Here is a 26489-nt window from a genome sequence, read left to right as displayed (position 1 = left end):
CTTTCACTTTAGTTCTAGTCTTTTATGACTTTATAATTTCTATTGTCATCTTCAAATACTGAGTAGAAGTTTCTGGCGTTCTGAAAGGTTTGTGAATTTTTATTCTCTTATTATATTATAAACTATAAACTTATGTGAAATGTAAAAACAGTTAAATAAAGATTGTATTTACAATAAAACTTTGTGTATAATGTTTGAATTTCCTTTTTAAAGAAATTTAAGTAAATGGGTTTATTTGATTTACTTTTATATTTTAAACAAGTTAGTAAAAAGTTAGATTAACTGATTGTCTCTGTAGACTTTGTGTTCGTAAGGGAAAGAAATGTCGACATTAGAAATAATTTAGACAGGTTTTTTATATTAAAATCAAGAAGCAAATCTAAAATCTTTCACTGATGTTTTGAACTTAGTAAAATTATGGTGTAAAAGTTTTCACTTATGTATTATTTAAGGCATAACATTTGACATAGGGAGATATAGAGTTTGCATTCATGTAATGATCTTATAGTTTGTAAACTGTGGGATTTGTTTTGTTAAGCATCTTAGAAGGGTAATGTAAGCAAACACTTCTGTTATTTTTGCGTTAAGATCTTGGTCCTTTATTTGATTTTGACTCTTAATCACCAATATTTTAAATATGCCTATCAAATTTATGAATAAATATTCTCTCAGAAAAAATACACTTGAAATCAAATAAAACTTTAATAATAAAATAGAACAAATATTAATAATAATTTTTAGTTGCAAAATTAAGTAATTGATATAGAAGAAATTTATTATTCCCTCCTCAAGAAAACCGGCAAAATTACTACAATGCATTCAAAGATTCACAATTTATATTCTTTTATCATATTCAATTTAGATACTTTTACCATAAATTTTTACTTTAACATATTAAAAATAGACCCTCTTCCTTAAACAATCGGTATATTAAAGATATATTGTAAAAAAAGCCCAACTTAACGTTTGGAAAAGTTCAACGTAAGTTTGTACTTCAATTTAGTTATCATTTTTAATAGCGATGAAAAGGGAATGTTATGGTTTTAGTATATCTCCTTTGAACTTAAAATGAAATTCCCAATAAGTTTTGAAAATAAAAGGAACCGAATCACCATCTGAAATGGAGACAAAACAATTTATGCAAAAGTTCGCCATTCCCGAATCGGTAGAGGCACCATAAATCGATGATGACGTCACGAAGCAGCATTGAGGCCTTATTTCTCAACGGCCATGATTGAAAGCGCGAAATGGTTTCTTATTTTGCTATTTGAGATTGGCAACCGTGACTGCAACTTACTTATGGAATTAGCGTGAACTTGTGTGTGTACGATTTCTTATTTACACACTGAAAATGCCGCCTGCTGAAAATAATGTACCACTTGGACAACCTCAGCTTAAAAAGCAAGATCTGTCAACTCTAGTAAGACACAATCAACTTTTTAAAATGTATGGGATGTATTCGAATTGGATAAACTAGCGCAAGAGCAATTGTATGTTGATTTTCTGTGACAGTAGCCACGTTTTATCAAGTTACTGTTAATTTTATTTTATATACTTAAATTAATTTAAAATCGCTGCGACTATTTTTATTGGAATGCATTAAAAATTGAAGATATTGGGTATACAAACAGAATATGACTTTGGTGATTCCAGTGTAACTTGAAGTATGGTTATCATGCCGGTCGAAAGTTTAGATATATATTGACCTATATTTGTTAGAATTTAATATTTTAATTCCTCGTAATCGCATGCTGCGATTTCTTCTTTTTTTATTCTTAATAGTGTTTTAGTTACTTTCATTAGATTGAAAATATATGCGCTAACATTAATTGGTAATTATTTTTTATTTGCATAAAACCTCATTTTAACAATATTTAGTTGAAATTCATCTGTTTTAAAATTGCAAATAATACACTTCCAATTTTTAAGCATCGACAATAAGGAAATGACCGAAAATTAGATTACAATATCCCCAAATGGATGATGCAATACATGGAGAGCTCTCGGATCGATTTCTTATTTTGATTACGCAATTGGACCTGTTCAATTATAAGCTAAAATTATTGCGGATTAATTTTTATTATTTTTCGATTTTTTAAAAAAAAATTAATCTTTTGACTGCTTGGCAAAGAAAAAGATGATGAAAAAAGTGCTGCATGTTTGGCTTTTGAATAGAACCTGTAATAATATGCAAAATTTATTGATTTTCTTCTTCAGTAGCTTAAAACATCCCACATATTGCAAATCCCTTCCCCATTTTTTTAAATGGATATTTTCTTTAAATAGAAGTTTTGATGACCAGTTCTAAAAGTTGTTGATTATGAAATGATATTGTAGACATTAAACATTTTATCCCCTCTTCAGTTTTTTTACCTAATGATTAGAAGAAACCTACTAACAAATTTTCATTATTTGTGAGATGTAGATCAAGAGTTTTAAACTTGAAAGTAATCTTTATTGTTGTCTTCAAAAACCATGCTTATTTCTCTTGAGTAATTTTACTCTATAGAGAAGTGATAAACAATGAGCAAGAAGAAAACCTTTCATGGTTTTTTTCTTTTTCTGTTGAATATGTTTTTATTTTAGCTTTTCCTCTTTGTTTTTGATTATCTTTATGATTTTTTTTAACTTTTTACTAATTTTTTTTACTTAAAAATTGCAAAATTCTTCTATATATTGTTTAATCAAAATCAAGTTCTACCTTATTTATCACACTCTATTATTCAAAATCTATTGGAGCATATATTAATGAACAGATGCCAAATCTAAAACTCAACAGAAGTAATCAGATTCAAACTAATTTGTTTTAATTGTCATATTTAAATTTATTAATTTGCTATGTAAATGACTATGAATTTTCTTATTTTTATAACACCTGAATAATTATTTGAATTCCAGCTGTTATGTATTCAAGTTTATTTAGTTTGGTTATTGTAATAATAGTCATATGTATCAGTTTATAAAGGCTAATTTTATATATTGCAAAAGTACTCAGCATTGTTAGATTTTTTTTTCTCAACAAATCCTTGTGGGAAAGGAAAAAGAAACAATATAATGAAAATGACACAATGCCTTATTAATGTTGTTTTATCTATGGAATCTTGTAAAAATTCTTATAAAATTAATTTATATATACTATAATATTTTTTTATTGACCATTCTGCAACATGTTTAATTTCAATGAGATTTATTCTAGAATGAATTGTCAGCTAAATGTAATACCAGTTCAGTTGCACTATTTGCTTTATATATTGCAGTGACTCACCGTTGAACATTGAAAAACATGTACTGAATTTAATCAACTAGTATTTTTCTATTAAATAATATATAATTATCCATATCAACTAATGGATGATTGTTTAGATGCTTCATATTGGATAATACATACTAATCAATATCATCACCTGTGGTTTTAATCTTTACCTCCATTAATGATTTGAATTTTAAACCTATTTATAAAGAAATTAATTTTCCATGTAGCACTTGTTGATAGCCATTATATTATCATTAAAAGTTGTGTGATCTTATTGATTAAATTGAAACTGTGAATATTAGTATGGTATTAAGCATCAAATAATTTATATTTTACAATTTTTAGGATATAAATAGCTTAACGCCATTAACAGAAGAAGTAATCAGTCGGCAGGCAACAATTAATATTGGTAAATTATGTTTATATATTCCAACATTTTTTTTTATTTATTAAATTTCTTTCTTTTGTATTTTTCTTTCATTGTAATATAAGGACTGAAATAATATCTTTTAATATTTTAAATTGTGAAATGTTTTAAAAGTTAGGCTGAGATATTATTTATTTTCAAGATCAGTCTGATTTTGATTATATTTTCTTTTTAATTTTATCTAATACATTTTTAGGAATCTTTTAGAATTACTCTAAAACTTGCATAGATACTTAAAATGAGATTGATGACATTAAATAAAAAGGGACTTAAAATCGAATTTCATCTTTTGTTTAGAAGACATATTTTAAGTATAATATAATTTTATATTATACTTAATATAAAATATATTATAAATAATATAATACATATTTCAAGTAAATATAATAATTTAAAAATTTCTTAATTCTTAAAATAATTTCCTAATCTTGAGAACTTCATCCTCATTATAACTTTAACTTCAGAGTTGTTAGACAGAAAACAAAAAAAGCTGAGTTTTGGAAATTCCTTCGAAAATAATATAAGATTGAAATGCCTTCTTCTGATCTTCATTCATCCTTCTGCTTATATACTTAGTTTTCTGTTTTGTCAAGTCTCTTCTCGACTCGGACAAAAAAAAATCTTGATAAAAGCTAAAAAATTCATTGTCTGTTTCTTTAACCCAAGTTTTGCATAAGTATATTTAACGGAATAGTTTGTATTTTCATTCTATTAAGGAATATTACTTTAAGTGTAAGTTTGAATAAACATTAAATAGAAATTGGAATTTTTTTCCATATTTTTTTGTTTTGTTTTTATGTCATAAAATTGCCATATTTTTTGTGATTTGCTAATCATAAAAATACCCTTTTCTACATAAATAATACTTTTTATTTAGGAACAATTGGTCATGTAGCACATGGCAAATCAACTGTTGTTAAAGCAATATCTGGTGTACAGGTAAATATTCTCTAAAGGATTGCAATATATATACTTATTTATTAAAGAATTTATTTTCTATTCTTATGTTTCTTGAATTTCAGACCATTATTATTAGTGCATCTACTAATAATTTTTGCATATTTTCAGCCAATAAATGTTTTTTTCCCTTTTTCAAATTTTAAATTAAATTATCTTTTTATTGAATTCAGTGGAAGTGAAAGGGCCAGATAACTGGGATTATTTGAAATAGTTGTAGTTTCAGTATAAGAAAGTTGCCCCACTCCCTTTTTTTTAACTCAAAAGTCAAATAATTTCTATTAAGAAAAAAATTAACTTTGTTGGTTTTTAATATGTTATTGTTGTAAATATTGAGCATTTTTTGCCTCTTTTTTTTTATGTGTATATAGTATGTTGATTCTTATGACTTATTATATTGATTCTTATCCTTATTGAAAATATATTTTCATTAATTCTCTATTTTCTTTATTTATTTAGTAACTGATTATGAAAAAGTAATTATTTCATCATCTTTCACAGCAAATATCATTTAGCCAAAAATCAGGAAAAAATAATCAGTTTTATTATTTTAATATCTTGTTATAACTGCTTAATCCTTTTCTTAGAAATTAAAAATAATAAAAGTCTTAAACGCTTTTTAAGACAATTTGAAATCTTGAGCTTTGCATCTGTATGCAAAATCTGTTTCCAAATTATTAAAAGTGTCAAAATGTAATTTGTAATGATTATTTATTTTGATGCAGTAGTTTTTATTGAAGCAATAAAGTAAATTGTATAGATTTCTGTTATAGATCATTTTTTTTTCTTATTTGTATATCAATTTTATATAGACCATTAGTCAAAATTTTATCAAAAGAAGATTTTTCATTTTTAATCTCAACTACTTATTTAGGCCTTAATTATGTTTCTCTATAAAGTATATATTTACCCTCCTGCACAACCATTTATTTTGATCTAATAATTTGAAACTCGTAAAAGTGAGCTTTTTAGAAATAGACAAACACTACTTTTTCTATAAGTAATCTAAACTGTGAAACTTCAAGAAGATCTTACTGATGAAATCTTAAAAAGGTATACAAATATTTAGAAATAATTGATTCTTGAAGTTACTGTTGTCAACTCATGCAGTTATAATCTATTCCAAAAAATATTCACTATTCCTTGAGCAAAACTCTATTGCCATGAAATTTAAATGGAAATCAAGACTATTTCTTTTTTTTTTATCATTTCTTTTTATTATTGATTATATATATTCTTGCAAGATTATTTTTTGTTTATTCATATATTGATTAAAAAATTTTCAGACTGTAAGATTCAAAAATGAGCTGGAACGTAACATTACAATCAAATTGGGTTATGCCAATGCAAAGGTATGCATTTATGTTAATGTTGTTTTTACATTTTATAACTTATTATGAATAACAATTTTTCTTATGAAATGCCTTTTGATTTTCTTTTAGATTTATAAGTGTGATTATGAGAATTGTCCACGACCAGGTTGTTATAAATCTGCAAGAAGTAGCAAAGAAGATGATTTTCCCTGTGACAGGATAGGATGTCCTGGTAGATTTAGACTTCTCAGGTAATGATGTCTTTCATATTTGGGAAAGCCGTATCTGATTTATTAAAATAGACTATTAATATATTTAACAGTACTTAAATTTTAAGGATTAACTCTTGGCAATTTTTTTTCTGTTTAATCTTTTAATGCTTTTCATGCATATTTTAAGTGTTTTCTTTTGTATATCTTGAACAATTATCTTGTTCCTTGAAAACATTAATTTTATTTAATTTTGATTAAATTTTTTATGTATAATTTGACATTCATGGTTCTTTTGGCAAAATTAATTTGAAGCTATAGATTGAGAAAGAATTTTAAGACGTGCTTGTAGAAACATTGAAGTTGTTATATTCATTGCTACATAAACATCTTTAATATTTCAGCTGTCTGAAATGTAGATAGTCACTCCAATCAGTTTCTTCAATAATGTTTGAAATGTAGAAAGTCATTATTTCTACATTCAGATGCTGGGTAATGGTTGATCTTTGACCTAATGTATACATAAGGATTTTAAAATAGTACAACATATTTTATACCCAGCAGTATGTTAATTGCATTAAATAATGGTTATAAAAATTAAATATCAACTATAATCTTTGAGTTTATAAATATTGACATTTTAATGTAGAAATAATGACTTTCTACATTTCAATCATTATTGAAGAAACTCATTGGAGTGACTATAGATACATTTCTTAATATTCATACTATACTCAACAGATTTCACAGCAAAATTGATAAAATGAAGCAAGCAAATTCTATTTGGATGTGATTTTAGATTTTAGCAATGGACGAGAAAAACGAATATTTGTAGAAACACTGGGAATAGTTTGAAATGCTTTACAAACATTGAACCATATTGTAAATTATGCATAAAAATATTTTTAAAAGTGAATTAAAATTAAAAAATATCTGATTACAAATAAATTGATTTCATTGGAAATATGATTTTTTTGAATTTTAGATGATATGGAAATTATCTTAACTGATAATATATTGGGAACCTGACAATAAACAACAAAAAAGACCAAAATGTTTAGTTTTTAATTAATTAACTTTGAACATCTTATGGTCATTTATATCTTTCTAATTATCTTGAAGTATAACAGTCTGTTAGAATGAGAGCAAGCACATATTTGTTTTTATTAATAGCAAATATTAACTTTATTTTAAAATGTAAAGATTTTGTTTTCTTTTAATTGTCATAACTCTTGAATTATAAGCAAAAACTATTAGTAGATAGATATGGAGGTAGATAAATAATACTCAATAAATACGTAATATGTTTGGGGGTATTTAACAACTGATGTTAATTTATCTTATCTAAAAATTGATCTTTTGTAAAATAAAATATTTGCAAAGAGTTAATAGGTAATCTGCTTTTGTATCAAATCTATATATTTTTAAAATTAAATATTTAACTTCATTATAAAAAAATTACTATTAGAATCCCTAATAAAATATTATAGAATTGAAATAGAATAGGGGAATAATTTTAATTCTTCTGATTTGAAACAATGACACTTGTACTGGTATGATAATTTTAATCATTATTTGTGTTATGTTGAAAATTAACTTGTTTTTTGGGACCATTATTAAAGTTAGTCATATGCCTTAAGTTTAATGATCTATAAGTCCATTTTGTCAACAACTAAGGAAATTTCTTATAAGAACTACTTCAAGTGTCTCTTTTACAAGAAGCTAATACATGATAGGTTTGAATGAAGTTTAATGAATCTAGTATCAATTCTTCCTGTAGTAGAAATTTTGATTCTAGTGACACTAAGAGTTGATTGGAAACCATCTGACCTGTTTGAGTTTTTATTTTTCATTTATGAAGTTTGACAAGAAATATAATTGAGTAGCATTCAGCTGAGGATAGATTTTGTTTACTAGAAAGTAAAGATGGATTTTGTGAAATGAAAATATTGTGGAAATGGTTAGAGAATATAGTGCTATTATAATAGATGAATTGTTGTGGTACTAGTATTATAATTAAAATTGCTTTGTGCATTTTAAATGAGCTTGTTGCATTTGCTGCAACTGAATAAGTTTCATGTGTTTTCAGTTTTATTCATAGTAAATAAATATTAAATAAACTGTTAGACATCTAAATGAGCAACTAAATTCACATATATGTCGTGTCATAGGAGTGGAAGTTTTTATACTCTGATGAAATGAAAAAAATAAAAACTAGATTTAATGAATAAAGAAAATACAAACAAAGATTTTAATGTAAAATACACAGTGCAGTATTAAATTTGTTTTTTCTGATGACTTTTTAAAAGTTTTTATATAACTAATATCTAAAGAATTCATAATTTTTCTTTCTGAACTTAATATTTTGTGAATGTATAGTATTACCATACTACACATCAATTGTGGACATTTAATATAAATAGAATTAACTGAAACATAAATACCCAGATAAAACCCATTTTAAGTATTTACCCTAAAAATTAAATACTTGTATATTTTACATCACTAATTCTGAATGCAGTCAATTGTCGGCATTTACTGTGTAATTTAGCATATCTAATGTTGAAAATTATTTTGTTTTAAAATCGAATTAATCTTATTGAATAATTAGTTTCTAGCTAATTTCTTTATAATATAAAATTGTTTTATTTTATTGTCAGTGAATTTTTATTTATAGGCATGTGTCTTTTGTTGACTGTCCTGGTCACGATATTCTTATGGCTACTATGCTTAACGGTGCTGCTGTAATGGACGCGGCTCTTCTTTTAATAGGTACATTTTAATATTTTTATAATCTCACATTGATATTAATTAAAATATTAAAATTTCAATTATGTTTTAAAATCATTAATATGTAATTAATTTTATTCATAACTATGATGACAATATATGTATGAATCATTTTGTAAAATAAAATATTAATGATTTTGCTTAAAATTTTTATACCTTGCATATTATTTAGTACTATTTTTGATTCTTGTGTAAACAGATAATTATAACAACAGATTATCAGTCTGAATATGATTTATTTGCTTATTTAATTACATCTTATTCAGAATAATATCTGTATCACTCTGGATAGGATGAAATATATTATTATATACTAGTTGAAAATAAAGTGCTGCAAATATTAATAATTCTACTAGCAATTTTTCTTGCTTTATATGTTTCATCCTGAAATCAAAATCCATGTTATTAATGCAACATTTTTATATTAAAAGTATTTTCAATTTTGGACAAATTTTTTTTAGCAAGATTTTGCTTCAAATGTCTTTTCAGTATTAATTGAGTGAAAGCAGATACATGTTTCTTTCATCTACATTCATTCGATTTTGTCTTGTTAAATGAAATTTGTATTATATATATATAATATAATTTAATTTATATATATATATAATATATTATAATTTATATATATATATATAATTTGCAATAAACTATAATTTGAATAACAGTAATTAATACTAACTTCTGTTTGTTCTCGTGTTCGAAAATTCTTCACGCTTTTGCACATTCATCAGGATGAGTTTATTTAGTTACAAAATAGGGAAGAGAAGAAAGATGAAAGGAGAAGATGTTTATATTTACCAATAAGGTGAACTCATATTAATTGCGGATTTGGGAGGTGTGAAAATTGTGGATAATTCACAACATTTTGGTAAAAGATAGTAATTTACAATAAAATATTTTAGAGCAATTTTTATTTAGTGTAAGAGCAGTGTATGCATTAAATTATGATGAATAAATAAAAGGTTTAGGTTCTTAAAGTTTGCAATTCGCTTTCTTTAAAATATATATATTTTTTAATATTAAAACAATTCTTTTTTCATTTGTTATTGGATTTTTTGATAACATTTTAAGATAACAATACTAGACAATATTGGTCATATGTAATGATATTATGTAAAATATTCTTAGTGCCACTCTTGAATTATTTTTTTTTATTGCTTGAATTAGCTATATGAACAATCAGTATACATGTTTAAGCTAAAACAAAATAATAGTCAAAAATGACACAATACTTGCATATACAAGCGGGGGGAAATGTGAATGAGAAAGTATCCAATAGGGCCAAAATCAAGGTAGAAGAATTCGGGAAATATGGCTATCCTTTCGACTCTCGCCTCTTATCAGTGTTGAACCATCAATAAGTGGTAGTCTCAGGATATTGATATAATATTAGTAAATTAGAAATAAACGATACAATATTAGTATTTTTTTAATTATCAGTTAAATTATTCATTTTGATTTTATTTAACTGTAAATAATGAACAACATTTCTTTAAAGACTTTTTATGATTGTGATCATAATAATTAAAATGGATTTATAATTAAAGAATGATATTAGAAATGTTATACTTCTATGCTCAAAACTGCTTTAATTTTTTATATTGTGCTTTATTTTTTATTTATTTATTACTTTTGATATTTTTATCATACAAAGTATTCAGAATTATATCAATTTTTTTTTTTTTTTTTGTTCATTGTAGCTGGAAACGAATCCTGTCCTCAGCCACAGACTTCTGAACATTTAGCAGCCATTGAAATTATGAAACTCAACCATATTCTAATTCTTCAGAACAAAATTGATTTGGTTAAGGAATCGCAAGCGAAAGAACAATATCAACAAATCTTGAAGTTTGTTCAAGGTAAAATTAATTCCCTTAAATATTCATTATTCATTTTTTAACCCTGTATGAGCTGCACTTTTTTCATATTATAAAATAAAATAACTATGCAATGTTTATAAACCTAAGTATACAAATTAACAATTAAAAAATTCCAGTTTTTAGCCATTTTATTACAATGAATTCATTTTGTAACTTTATAATAACAACAGCTTACAATGTTTTCACTTCTATTCATGTAAGCTAAGGCATGAAATTTCATAAAACTGTTTGGACTTGGCATTAAACAGTGACATTGCATTTGGAACATTTTATATTTCAAACATGAGCATTTCAGGAAATTTCAGCTTTTTCAAAGTTGAATTTTATCATTCTTCGAGATGGATTAATCATCTTTTATGTAATAACTTTGTAATATTTTTAATATCAAGGATTTTTTATATAAATTTATTCCATTTTATTGTTTAAATAAATATATTTATTGTACTTCTTGGTGTTTATGTTTGGCATAATTCATTACATTATGAAACTCGGCTTTTTTTTTTGTTTTGTTCCGAGCCTGAAATTTGAAATTTTGAATTTTCTAGCATCATGACTTTTTACAGTGTCTTTTCTTATTCAAAAAATTATCCAATGTGTTACATGTAGCATCTTTTTGGATAGTTTTTTTTATCCCCTTCTGTATTGGAAGTATTGTACTTTTCTTTGTTCTTCTATTTTTATCTGTTGTAATTGAATTAAAATATCCTATTGACTCTTTTGTGCTGTTAATATAAACAAAATGTAATGTTAATTTTGACTTTAAAAAAAGTATAACATCATTTAGTGGTTCTAATATGATATGAATAATCTCTTTTATAGCAGCCAAATATTCACTACCCTTAGTTTATAGATCTGAAAATGAAATAAAACATAAACATTATCCTGGCTATATTGAAATTTGTTATAAGTGTAACCTGAGAGTCCTGAAACTGTGCCTTATGCAAATAATAATAAAATGATTATTGAAATACAAGCAAATAAGTTAATATGCAAAACCCTAGTGGTTATGTAAGTTTTTTCTTGTTTAACAAATACTGACAAAAACACAAATCTTGTTATTTGCTCCATTCTATAATTCCATGGTTTTCTATCTGCAGATAACTTGCTGGACATTTATTTAAATATTTCAAGCTGATGTCGCTCCATTTATCAATATTGTTACTGATTATCTTCAAAACATTTTATAATAAGACATATCTCATGAAAAAAATATAATTTTTTCTGTAAAATGTTTATTTTTTAGTAGGTGATTTGAAGGTTCTATGGATACATAAAGGTTTCTTTTAATTATTCACATGTATATTAAATTTTAACTGCTCTTTCTTGGTTATAACACTTATAAAAGACTCAACTGTAAATTATTTTGGAATAGTTTGCATATTTCATTAGTTTCTATTCAACTGTTTGTTTGTACTATTTCATTCAAAAAATTTTGATGAAATAAGATGTGGGCAGCTTGGGCATAATGGTTCTCTAAGTTATTTTTCAATTTCAACTTTTGATAGTCATTAATGAAGATTATTTTAGAAGTATTACTTCCGTTTTATTCTTTTATAAGCCTTGTGCTGTTCATCAACCAATTTTTCATCATCTCATCTAAAATTTGAGCTTTATTATGAAATGGAAGATGATTAAACATCTACTAGCCCAGTAACTAGCTTGCTAAATCAAAACATATTTAGGACAATATGCTGGAATTAATAATAGCAAATAAAATTATTCCATGCTTAACTTTTAAAAAATCTTATCCGTGTTTACCAATTTTATTAAACCATACTTTTTTATTAACCATAGTGTTTACAATTTTATTAATAATAGAAGCTTACCCAGTTTAGGGGAAGAGGGCAAATCTTCATACCATGAATATGAACAAGTAAAATATTTGCAGTAATAATGAAGACAATTTATATTTTTGTACAATTATAAAAAGTATTTAAAAATATTAAAAATATTTTTTTAAATTATATTAACGATTAATTCTGTAGCAGTTGAAATAGTATCACAGAAACAATAATTTTTTGAATTTTCAAATGACAAAAATACTTTTAGTGCTGTAACAATTTTGCATGTTATCAAGGGGGAAAAAATAAAAAATTTGAAATGTTTTGCTTGGTTAAAAAAATATATATATATCTTCAAGGTATATATTCTCATTTATCAAAGTATATTTATGTTAAATTTTGTTGCTAAGTTATGTGCATAGAGCATAACATTCACATTCTGCTATTAGTACTGTAAATCGAAACAGCAAAAGATTGTTTGTCCAATTTGAATATTGTATTCATTTTTTTTTCTTTTCTTGATAGGCACTGTAGCTGAAGGTGCTCCAGTTATACCCATTAGTGCTCAACTCAAGTACAATATCGAAGTTGTTTGCGAATACATTGCAAAAAAGATACCTGTTCCAGTTAGAGATTTCACATCAGAACCAAGACTTATCGGTAATTATTAATTAGTAAATTTCTGAATATCTGCTTAAATTTATATCTGAATTATTAATTTTACTTTTATCAGTAGCAACTTAAGTTCCTAACATATACACATTGTGTCATCATTCTGAATTATATAATATTGTATATGATATTAGTCTACTTAAAAATAAATGACACATTAGAAATTTTATTATCAAATAATTTAATTGATATGCTGCATGAAGTTTTTAATTGAAATTAAGCAAAATTAAATTATTGCAAAAGCAAAAATGAAACTGATGACTAAGAAATTTGCAGAAGTGACAAATAATAAATATATAAATTGGTGAAAATAAGTAAATTATATTAATTTTGCTTTGTAATTTTTTTGTTAAGTAATTAAATGGTTTATATTATGATATGTATGTATATCTAGCATATGAGTGCTATTCATATGATTCCTTTTATACTACATATATATACTGGGAAAACAAGAACTTTTTCCAGATTTGAGTGGCAACACTGTATTACTAGATAGGCTGTATTACACTGTATGCTGCATGTGATGTTACTTATCAAAAGGTCTACTGTATGTGAAGTCTGCATTTATTAAATATGATCTGTTTCTAAAATCTACATTGTAACTTATTGAAAATAAGCAGATGAGAAGTGAAAGTTTTAAGTAATAAACAAAAATGCTTTAATAATGAAATAAAAGATTTCATTGTTTTCAAAATATTTACATTTAGTATCAGCATATATAAGTAACATTTAATATTAAAGCAATGATATCTTTTTATTTTTTTAATAACTGTAGAAAATTATTAGATATTTAGACAGAAAAATAAAAAAAATGGCTCATCAAATCATTTTTTTCCCCCCTCAAATACGTGATTTGAAGTGTCACCTGTTAGCTTATATTGTCAATATGAAGGTTATTGTGACATTGTTTTCTGAGTTCGGCAGTTATATCTGACAATCTATTATATACAAATCTACATTCACTTATCTTTGATCCTTCAGAGCAAAGTTCCAAAATGATTAGATTTTACAAAGAAATTTAATTTTCTTTGTATGTTTGTTGAATTTTCTTCCTTTCGTTTGTTTTTTAGTATTTAAACAATTATTTTGTTTTTTATACATATGTGTAAAATTATGTTTCATTAAATGTTATGACACCATAGTTATATTTTTAGCACTTGGAATTGAATCCTTTGACATTTTCCTGGCACTATTTATCATGAGCATCCTTTTAAATTTTAGTTAAACGTCATGCAGTCCAACATGCACATTCATTTTCATCTTAAATCATCATGTAAAATTGAATGGACTCAGTTTCTTAAATGTTCAAATATATATTGATTTTATAATGCATCATGTAAAGATCTAAAATTATTGTTGTTGCTCAGATAGTGAAGTCACAGAGGCTCTTTGTTGATATTCACAGTATTCATCTCTGAGAGTTCATTTTTATTGCTCTGAAAAACAAACAAATCCTTTTTAAATGCATTCCAACCTTTCTTGAAGTTTTTGTTTAATATTTTACAAAAATAAATTTGAATTTTTTATATATTTTTCCTTAATTTAAAAAGGTTATTTGAATCATTTTGCTAATAAGTAATTGTCTGTTTTAGTTATTCGATCTTTTGATGTGAATAAACCTGGATGCGAAGTCGAGGATCTTAAAGGAGGTGTAGCAGGTGGAAGTATTCTTCGAGGCGTGTTGAAGGTAGTTAGTATATATAATATTGATCTGATGCATGAATGTTTTTCTAGCAACTGTTCTTTCTATTTTAAACATTCCTTATCTGTTAAAAAGATTTTTATCCAAAAGAAAAATTTTGAATTTACTTCAGCATACTTTTTCCAACAGGATATTCCTAGAATTTTGTGTTTGCTATGCTCACCTTGTTATTGTGTGAGATTGTGTGCTATAATAACTTTGTAAATAAGAATTAATTTTGTTAGATAAATATCTGGGTTTCTTTGCATGTGCTGCATCATTTGCATAGCAAGTATACTTGATGCTTGGGGCATTAAGATATTGAGTGATGATATCTATGAATCTCATTTATATTTAAGAAGTGAACATAGAAAATTCACCACTTGAAAACTTTTTCAATCTGTAATTTCATCTGCTTTACTAGAAATATTATTAATATAAAATTATTGGAAATATGTAAGAATAAAAAAAATTATGTTAAAAAATACTTTTTTTTTCTTTTTTTTTTTTAGAAAATTGTGTCTATGAGAAAAAGAAGTATTTTTCAAAGCTGTATTCTTTTCCTCACTAGTACTTGATTAACTTTAAAAGGCTTTAATTGTGGATACAATAACTTTAATTTGTACTTAATGAAGTCTTACAAAGTAATATATATATATATATATATATATATATATATATATATATATATATATATATATATATATATATATATATATATATATATATATATATATATATATATATATATAATATTGAAAATTGTGTGTATAATGTAATAAGATGCTTTTACAGTCCAATCTTATTTCTTATCATTGCTTGAAACAGACATAATTTAAATACAATGATTTATAATTTGTACTTTTAAAACTCTTATAGATAATTTCAACATTACCAAATACAAGTTCAGTTTATGTTTTGGTCAGAGAATGTAATTAAAAAAAATGGCAATTCCCATTGACATTCTTTATGTAGCATTTACATTTTATGTTAAACAAATCTTGTGGGCTTATAAAATTCATTTGCAAAAAAAGGTTTTGATTTGGATTCTTGTAGTAGTATGCCTACAATATTAGTAAATAGTAAATGGCAGTTATTAAGAGAATATCTTATTTAAGTAAATTTTATCTATTCGTAGTTGTCTCTTGTGCTGTTGTTATTATTGTTAAATTTTGAAATTTTTTGTAAATGTTGGTGATTTACACTGAAATAATTGAATTTTTATTTTATTATTATGTATCAATATTTATATTTTAAGTTTTAAGCTCTAGATTTTTTTAAGATACTTATAAATAAATCAAAGCAATTACTTTGTAAATGGATTTGTTTAAGAAGTAAGCATAATACAATATTTACAGTGAGTTATGTAGATTAAAATGGTACCCACATGGTTATTAAAATTTAAAATTAGTTTTCTGCATTTAGTTTGAAGTAAAATAAATTATAATCATATATAATGCTAAAAAGTGAAAATTTTAGGAAATCTTTTACTGAAATTATAAAGTGTTGTCATAATTTGTACACTATCCCTCAACATTCAACATGATTTGGATTTTAGAAACATGTCATTACAAGAATGCCAAGACACAAATGAACATTTAATTGCAATTAAGGGCAGATCAATGCTTATCTCTTTCATCTTTATTTTCGGCCATTTTTGATTTTTAATGAACTAGATTTCAAGAAATAAAGGATTGCAAATGGTTAAATACATTGTAGGTGTTCTGCATTAAAATTTAATTCTAGCCTATGTAAAAGCATTTTAATAATTAAAACTAGGATGAAGGATTTAAATGTTATCATTGTAAGCTTTTATTTCTGTAGACTGATGTTTAGTACTCATTAACATTAGTTAATATAGAACTTAACTCTCCAGGTTGCTAATTATTTTATTTAAAAAGAAAGAAGCTGTAAGTAATGAGTTTCATATATTTTTTAAAAATGTGTAATCATATTGTTGAAATCCTAAAAATATTTTAACAATGGAATTTAAACAAAAATATATCTATAAATGGGAATTTTTTTATATCAAAATTAATAACAGAAAAAGTAATTTGCCATTTTCAGCATTAAATATTACTTTGCTATAGATCGAAACATTTAATAATAAAAGCAACTGTTCACCTTTGGTGTCTGACTGTTCCCCCACCATTTTAATAGTATTTAATTAATTTAGACATATTAACCAATTTTCGTGATATGCATTTTTTTCTGAATAACAAAGTATAAATATGCAATAAACAGTATTCTTATTGGTTAGTGATGCTTGCAAAGTGGTGAATAAAATTGGGAAAAATGGACAAGTTCTGGTTTTATCATAATTTTATTTTATGATATTCCTGAGAAATGGTGAATGGTGGGAGCATAAGGCCCTTGATGAAGTATCTAAGGGTCAGTGGCTTTCATTTAAAATATTGTTTGTGATTTTTCAATTATTTTAAGTAAAAATAAGTTTTCCTAAAATTTAATAGTCTTACTCTTTCGTAGCTAGCTAAATAAATGAGAAATTCATTTTACTTTATCATTATTAAGGTTGGAATGGAAATTGAAGTTCGTCCTGGTATTGTTACTAAAGATGATGAAGGGAAACTTATGTGTAAGCCTATTAAATCAAAAATAGTGTCTCTTTTTGCTGAGCAGAATGATTTAATGTTTGCCGTACCTGGTGGATTAATTGGTAAGTAATTTTAAATTAATTAAACAAAGTTTAATTTTTCATATGGTAATTTCTCTATATCAATTTTTAAAAAGTATCTTGTGCATGATTTGTCAAATGTTTATCAAGTTTGCTGAAAGAACTTATGTATTTTGATAATTCACTGGAATATAACATTTTATCAATCAGCAAATCAGATATTTTAAAATTGATGAAAATATGCTACAAATTTATGATCCTATATTTTTTATGAACTATTAAAAGCCCTTTTAGTAATTTTCTTTCTTTGTTATATGTTTTAACATTATTTTTTTACTCTTATTTTGAGCATATTATATTTATGTAATAATAAAAATGATATTTTATATGAGTTTATAGCTACTTTTTTGGTACTGTTTTTAAGTCTTAATTTCTTCTAACTAATGTACATAAGGTTTCTTTAATTAATATTTTTTATGATATATATCAATGGCTATGCATATCCTGCTTTCATGAAATGTAATTCATCATGCAATACTTAACAGCTTCTTGTCAGATTTAGAGATAAATTCAAAGGGTGTTAATGCTAGAAATCATCAAAAGACTTTTTATTATTGGTTTCTCTTTCCTGATTGTAAAACTATTGTTATTATTTTTTTTCATTTATTTAGAAAATTTATCACAGAAAATATGGAAAAAAGAAACTTTTCTTTGTATGAGTTATACTATCTAAGCTTTAGCCATGCAGTAATTCACTGATGCTATATATTCTTATTTTCTTTCTGGATCTGTAAGTGTATCTTTATCTGCAATCTGTAGCAATTCAAATTGATAGTTCATAAAAAGCTACAAACCATGCTTTATCTATGGATGATATAATCTACAAATTTGAGAACAGGAACAATTTTGTAAAATTAAATAACTAACATTATAAATAAAAAATTTTGTTTTGCGCATTGGGAAAATACATAATAAAGGGTATATTGATTACCAACTTTTATCGACCAATGTACAAAATGAAAGAAAAAAATAAAGAACTTGTCTTCATAAAGGCATTTTTCCAAATATACTAGAAAATGTTCAGCTGCTGAATTAAATATATTTAGAACTCTCTAATCTAATTATTGCTAAAACCAATACTTTTGACTCCATTTATAGAATGATTAATGACAATGTAATGATCTTTGGAAAAGTATAACAATCATTAAGATTATGATAATTATACGACAGTGTTCAAGGAAAGTCTAATTAGGATTTAAGAATTTCATTTTCCTGTTGGTTTGGCCAAGTTCGTCTTAAAACTTTCCATTGGATTGTATGCTTTCGTTCCCTATCACAATCCCAGTAGGTCCTGTCCCAGACGAATTCATGATAGAGATTGTATGAGTCATCTTTTTCCCTAATTCTAATTGGTTCTCTGGCATATTAAACGAAAGTCTAAATAAGAACATTTTTTAGGATATTTGGAAAAGAGCTTGAATGGCCTTAAAACCAAAGTTAGGCAAAGACTGAAGGTGAAACTTCTTACAAGCCAATATGCCTATTTCTTACATGGGGTAGGATGGCAAAATTATCAAAGGTTTATGTACAAACTTGAGAAAAAGGAAAAGTTACATTCTTAGCAAATCAGTTTTTAGATGGGAATAGAGTACTGCGCTGAGATTGGACTACTTATGTAAATTCATTGAAAGATCAAAAAAGAAAAAGTAATTACCCTAGCTGTTTCATTTGATATATGACATGTGTTTAATAGTATCGAATGACAAGATATTATTAATACTTTCAAAGAAGATGGAATCTCTAAATACCTAATTTATATAATTAGAGATTTACTTTCAAAAAGAAAATGGTTGATATTGATTTTGAATATTTGGTATTGAATGAAAGGCTGTTCCATAGAGCTCATGATTAGGACCTGTTTTATGGTTAATTATTGAGGGTCAATTGCTAACAAGTTTTGAGAGTAAGTCAATTTGTGACAGTAGCTTATTTGGTGACAACATCCTTTTATTAGCATCAGAAAAGGTTACAAATAGATTTATGAAAAAATTTTAAATTCCAATTAAAGTATAGGAAAGTGGGATAAAAAATAAAACCTAAAAGTAAATTCCAATAAATCTCAATTTATTATCTTCCACTACAGAAAAGAAATTTCACATATTCCTTCTATCAATATTTGCAACAGAGGTAGTAGATATTCAAAAATATTAAAATACCTTCAAATAACTTTTGATCATAAAATAATCAAAAGTTATAAAAAGTAATCCCTACTTTGATAGTATTAAAGAAAAAGTTTTGAAATTGTAAGCAAAATTATCTGATATTTGAGAGAACATGGAAAGTCAAGTCCCAGATATTGAAAGGAATCTATAAAAATTTCATTCAATTTCTTTATACAGAAAACATTATACTGTATGGCACTGAAATTCAATTTAAAGACACTATTAGAATCAAACAAAAACTTAATCAAGTGCAAAGATATGTTCTGTTAAATATAACAAAGATATACCAAACAGTTCCATTTGAAACAGCCCAAGTATTAGCCAGATATCATTGTAAAAGGAGAAATAAGAAAATTTGATCTTTTTATTAGAAGAGTTACAATGGAAATAAATGGCAGAGAAATAAACTACAATGACTTGCAAATTTCTGCAAATATCAATATTCCACTGTGGTAAAATATCATTTCTTGGACAATAAATGGCTTTATTAAAGATAAAATCAGAATCATACTTATTAAGTTCAAACTTAATACAATTGTATGTACTGCAACATGCTTTAATGAGAGCGATGAAATATTTTGGGAATTATAATGATGAAGTTAGTATTTTTTTCAGCAAAAATTGGGATGAACATTGTACGAAATATATTGGAGACTCTTTAACATAATAATACATTGCATACACATTGAGATTTTGAACAATGTTATGTTTTGTCTAAATTATCTTTTATTTATACTATTAACTTATTGCTTATTTTAATTGGATAATTCATTTTATATTTGTTTATGTTTTCCTTTTTTTATTTGTCTCATACTGTTGTTATTATTTTAAATCTTATGCTTATTATTTGCATTTTACTTTATTTCCATTTTTTACTACAGTACACTTCTGAGCATCCACCCTAATATGGTGGAAGGGAAGGCCAGATAACAAAAAAAGCCAGATAGACTATAGCTCTATGTACTCATTTCTTTGACTACCAATATCAGAATGCAAAGTTTTTATATGCAACACAGCATTTTTCTGAGTAGTACACTTCCGAGCATCCACCCTAATATGGTGGAAGGGAAGGCCAGATAACAAAAAAAGCCAGATAGACTAGAGCTCTATGTACTCATTTCTTTGACTACCAATATCAGAATGCAAAGTTTTTATATGCAACACAGCATTTTTCTGAGTAGTACACTTCCGAGCATCCACCCTAATATGGTGGAAGGGAAGGCCAGATAACAAAAAAAGCCACATAGACTGGAGCTCTATATACTCATTTCTTTGCCTACCAATGCAAAGTTTTTATATACAACACAGCATTTTTCAATTTCTGCTTTTTTTCCCCCCTGTCCCCCACTCTACTTTTCCCAACTCCGAAGTTATATTTTTTGTTATTACACTAGAGATTAGTCGCTGTAAAGTGTATAATTTCTCTTCCATAGTCACTACAACTTTTTTTCATTTATCACCCATTTTGAAATCTTCATTGTGATATACTTAAAAAAATATTAAGTATTCCTGAAGAACAATTTATGAATACTGTATGTACTGTGCAGATATAATCAGGGACAGCAGCAACAAATGAGGTCCATTATACACTGATGAAACAATGAACAAGGAGCAGAATACTGCATTTTCCCTGTCACAACTTATATTTTGTACATGTCACTTAGGAGGATTGTAGTAGACATCCACTACCAGTGCCGTGGTAATTCTCTCTTGCCTTGATGATGCCTTGCTTTTCTCATTTAATTATACTTAAAGAAAAATAGGCCGATAGTACGAAAATTGGATATTTGGGAGTGTACTGTATTTAAGCCCTACTATTAAAATCCATGTATATCTTTTAAAATTCTGTTATAATTGTAATTTTCGTAGTTTCCAAGTTCTTATTTTATATAAATTTTATATTATATTTTACGATAAAATATAATGCTGTTAGAAGTTATAAGATACAGTGAATAGGAAAGCCTCTGCTGATTTGTTCTGCCACTGCACTTTCGCTTCACTGTTTATAAATTACCTGTATATTTGCTTTGGAATGATTGGACTTCTTTATCTTGGGTATATATACAATGTAAGTCTTCAAAAACACAAAGAATATTGATGTCGTTCGAGCTCATCCCACATTTGTTGAAGGATGGCTTATGTTGAACACTTATAAAAATTTATGAAAAATAATCAATTTGCAAATTAATTTTTGACATATCTTATTAAAATTTTTTAAAATATATTTTTTTAATAATTTAGATTATATTGCTATGTTTTGGTTCTATAGATAATGAAAATTCTTGTCATCTGATGCATATTTATTGCCCTTTTTCAGGTGTAGGAACAAAAATTGACCCAACATTGTCACGAGCAGATCGAATGGTTGGTCAAGTATTGGGAGCTGTTGGTGCTTTGCCTGAGATTTTTACAGAACTTGAAATTTCATATTTCTTGCTGCGTCGATTGTTAGGTGTTCGTACAGAAGGAGATAAAAAGGGAGCAAAGGTAAATTCCTCATTAATTAATTTTGATTTCATTATTTCTTGATTTATTTAAAAAGCTGAACGAAATGAAGCTGATAATAAAAACTGAATGAATTATTAATCACTAATTATTTTCTTTGTTTGACAGTGCTTTTTATTTTAAAAATGATTGCCCTATTTATTTTTCTAAGAGAACATAGAATACTTTGTTGTTCATAGATTCCATGAACTTTTTGTGTTAAATTATATCTTTTATTAATAAATGAATTTTATTTTATGAGTTTAGAAATACAGTGGAATGTTACTAATTCAAACTCTCTTTATTCATTTTATGTGCACAAGTGTGTGGTTCTTTAAATTTTCTATTAATAAAATATCCTTAATTTAAATTTACTTTTTTAATGCAAATCAGAATTCAAATTATCATACATATACAATATTAATTTCAAATACTTTTGACTGTTGTTAAATATTTCAAACCTACCCTGAAGTTTTATTAAATATTCAAATAAATTTATATGAATTATTCTTTAAAGTTACTTACTTGTTTAAATTGGTAGTTTTAAAATTACAATAACTATTACTGAATTTTTATTCCTATTTTTAATTTTTCAATCTCTCTCTCTCTCTCTCTTTTTTTTTTTTTTTTTTTTGCTGCACTTTTATTCCCAGTTAATTTTTAATTCAAAATTTTGGATTGTTTCTTATTGTTGAGCTTTCAGTTTAAAATTAGGCAATTTCCTTTATGTAATAATTGTATATACAAAATGATGCATAAACAAATAAATTAAATGGTTAATTGTAATTGTTTCTTGAAAACAAAAAAATTATTTAAATTTCATGTTATTTGATACAATTATTCTAGTTAATGTAAGGTTACAAACAAAAGTTTATTATCATGTATTAAAGTTAACAGTTGATTTGTATATAGTAAAAATTTTAAATTGTTTAAAGGTTACTCTGTAAAAGTGTCTGGTTTTTACATCCATATTTAAAATTTTTTTAAAGGAAACTTATAAATATTAAAACTAAATAATAATAGTCAAATATTTTTTTTCTTTAAAGAATTTATGGTTTTTGCAGCAAATTCATTCAGATGTAAGTTATAAAATGTGACTGAGCAATGACTATTAAAACTTTTTTAATGGTAGCAATTTTTTTGCTAAATATTGTATGAAAATTAATTATATCCACAAGGAAGTTTTAAAAAAAATGCTTGCAAAGAGTTATCAGTATTGTTAAGGTTTCAAAGAAATAGTTTGTATTATGGTTAATTAAGTCTATACTCTGGTCCTTTACTTGATAGTTTTAGAATTCTGGAATGGAACATTTATGAAATTGACTTTTAATTATTATTTTTGCATTTTCTCTGAATATTCTTTTGTGATTTCCCGCAGGTTCAAAAGCTAGCAAAGACTGAAATCCTGATGGTGAACATTGGCTCTTTATCAACTGGTGGAAGAGTATTAGCAGTTAAAGCTGATTTAGCAAAAATTAGTTTGACAAACCCTGTATGTACAGAAGTGGGTGAAAAAATTGCTCTTAGCCGTAGGATAGATAAGCATTGGAGGTATGTTTGCGAACTTTAGAGATTATTATTATTCAGATATGTCCTAAATTCCTGATTATCTTACATTCTGAAATCTAAAATTTCTAAATTTGTGAAATATACTCATCTTTTTTGAAATTTAGTTTTAATGCTAATATATCATTAAAAAATTACATGATTATTGTGCTAGAGACAATTGCTTGCTTGATTATTGATAATTAAATTGTTGTACAGACTGTTAATTTTTTTTAATTAAATAAAAATACCTGTAAAGTTTTTAGATAAAAAAAATCATTGTGAACCCTACTGAGAGAAATTTTATTTTATGATTAATATTTTAGAACATAATTTATTAAATAGATGCACAATAACATTACAAAAGTGATACTGATGTCAAGTCTTTTATTTTTTATTCCATAAGCTTTGTATGGGCAAATAGTCTGGTATGCTGGTGCATGCTGTTATTTATTTATTTTTACTTTCCATCTTTTTTTATTTTAAAAGGAAGCATAAACACAATACTGTTTTGTCTGTATGGCACTATCTGAGAGTGGCTTCCCGGACATTTGTATACTGCCTCTTCTCCCCCTATCGTTCAACACCTCTGAAGATAGGTTCTTAAATTACATAAGTTGTTATAAGCTCTTTCTATGGGCCGTTTTTTAATTATTCATGCTTCTTAAACATCCTCTTTTTAAAAAATACAAGCTAAACTTTAAAAAAATGTTGTGAATCTGAAAAAAATAAGCAACTCTGTGAAGTGTAGCAGTAAGACATAAATTGATTTTTAAGAATTATTTTTACTTTTCCATTTAAATTGTTTGAAAATGTGTGTTTACATATACATCAATTTTCCCGCTAGTTTTGCGGTCTTTTTTGAGGAGTAGGAAACTGTCATATTGATATCATGATTTCAAAATATTCCCAATTGAATTAATAAAAGAGAAATTCCCTAGTGATAATGTAAGCAAAGAAAAAAAGAGTTATTCTACTTTCATTTAAAGATGCTGTTTTCCATTGAAAACTTTTATTTGTCAAAATGCAAGTGAAAAGCATTCTATGAACTTAATTTATTTCATAATAGTGTTTTTAATACATACAGTCAATTAGCACGTCACACAGTGATTAAAGATATTTTTACTTAAACTCCTATTTACATGCACATAATTCATATAAAATAAGAAATATTTAGTTAATCAGTAAATATACAATTTTTCTCACCTTTATGATAGATTTTTAATTAAATATTTTTTGTTAGAAATATCTTTAGAATGTTTGGTATTAACTTGAAATAACAACTTTTCTTTTTTCCTATATTTTGGCAATTTTTAAAAGCATTTTTTAAATGCTATTTTCAACAATAGAATATATTGTTGTTTTAAAATTCAAATCATTTAATTGTTTTGTCAAATGTTTAATCATCTGATTTTTTTTCCATTGTTGAAAGTTAAAGTAGAAGTTTCTGTTTAAAATTATCTATGCAGTTTACAAGATGAATAAAAGAGTGGAATTACATTATCATGAAATTTAGAAAATAGGTGAACCAAATATTTATGTTATATCTTAAATGATTTAACCGAACTTAAATATAACTTATATCCCAAGCAAACCAACAGGTAGTCAAAAGCAAGTAATTCTTAAATAATCAGATGCTTATTAACATTTTGTATATGTCTTTTCATTTATATATTGCCTTACACCTATATAAACACTATTTTAGTTATTTAATATCATTATTAAATAACTAATTATTAGTTATTTAATCATTAGATTTTAATTCATGATAATTTCCTGAAATATTGATATATGTACAAACTCATCTCTAGAACTTTTTAATATTTAATGATACTTTAATTTTGTTTCTCTGTTGTTAAAATGTTTTTTGATAAAACTGTTAAATTTTGTTTTTAGATTGATTGGATGGGGAATGATTAGGAGAGGTGTTACAACAAAACCTGTTGTGTAGGACTGGTGTATATACAAGTTGAATGTTATTTTGTAATATGGCTCGATGTAATGCTAATAAAGGATGGAAATGAACATTGTTTTTTAAAGGTATAATGAACATCATAGGCACAAGAAATTTTTATGTCATGTGTAACAGTATTAAATAAACACTGTTGCTAAATTGTTTCTCTGCTTATAAATTGCATATAGAGATATATTTCATAAATCACTAGTTATTATAGATTTTAAATTCATTTCAATAATTCATATTAACTGAAAATAAGAATAGAAAGCAAAAATTATGATTATATATATTTACTTTGACATACAAATAAAACGGAATTTATATGTCCGTAAAATACTATTTAATTTGATTCATCTGAGCAGTTTTATGCAAGCTTAGAAATAGTACATTTTGTTTTGAATTTGCATTGCTATATAAAATTTAATCAAATGGATATAAAATGTTAATGGACAATAATTAACATTATAAAATAATAAATTAATACTTCTGCATAATATGATATATTTTAAAACCTTTTTAGATATGTGAAAAAACTAGATACTTTTTACAATCCTAGGTTGTTTTTTTTTTGTTGTTGTTGTCCATAGTAGTTTTTTTCTGCATATATTGCAGAATATTTCTTTTATTAAACATATATTGAGAAGGTAAGGGTAATTTTCAGCATTTGAAACAAAAACATTATC

General features: G+C 25.4%; 1 protein-coding gene across 1 annotated transcript; it reads left to right on the top strand.

Annotated features, from left to right (window-relative positions):
* Positions 1-1263: 1263 nt before the first annotated feature.
* On the top strand, positions 1264-25967 carry LOC129957536 (eukaryotic translation initiation factor 2 subunit 3, Y-linked). Its single transcript, XM_056069885.1, has 13 exons — positions 1264-1420; positions 3599-3662; positions 4558-4619; positions 5924-5989; positions 6080-6201; positions 8837-8931; positions 10650-10808; positions 13136-13270; positions 14875-14969; positions 17496-17640; positions 22138-22307; positions 23683-23855; positions 25746-25967. The coding sequence occupies exons 1-13, from the start codon at positions 1352-1354 to the stop codon at positions 25798-25800; spliced, it is 1410 nt and encodes a 469-aa protein (XP_055925860.1). The 5' UTR covers positions 1264-1351; the 3' UTR covers positions 25801-25967.
* Positions 25968-26489: the final 522 nt, after the last annotated feature.

Source organism: Argiope bruennichi, chromosome 11, assembly GCF_947563725.1.
Source record: "Argiope bruennichi chromosome 11, qqArgBrue1.1, whole genome shotgun sequence".
In the NCBI taxonomy this organism is placed as follows: domain Eukaryota; kingdom Metazoa; phylum Arthropoda; class Arachnida; order Araneae; family Araneidae; genus Argiope; species Argiope bruennichi.
This window is presented reverse-complemented; position numbering and strand designations above follow the sequence as displayed.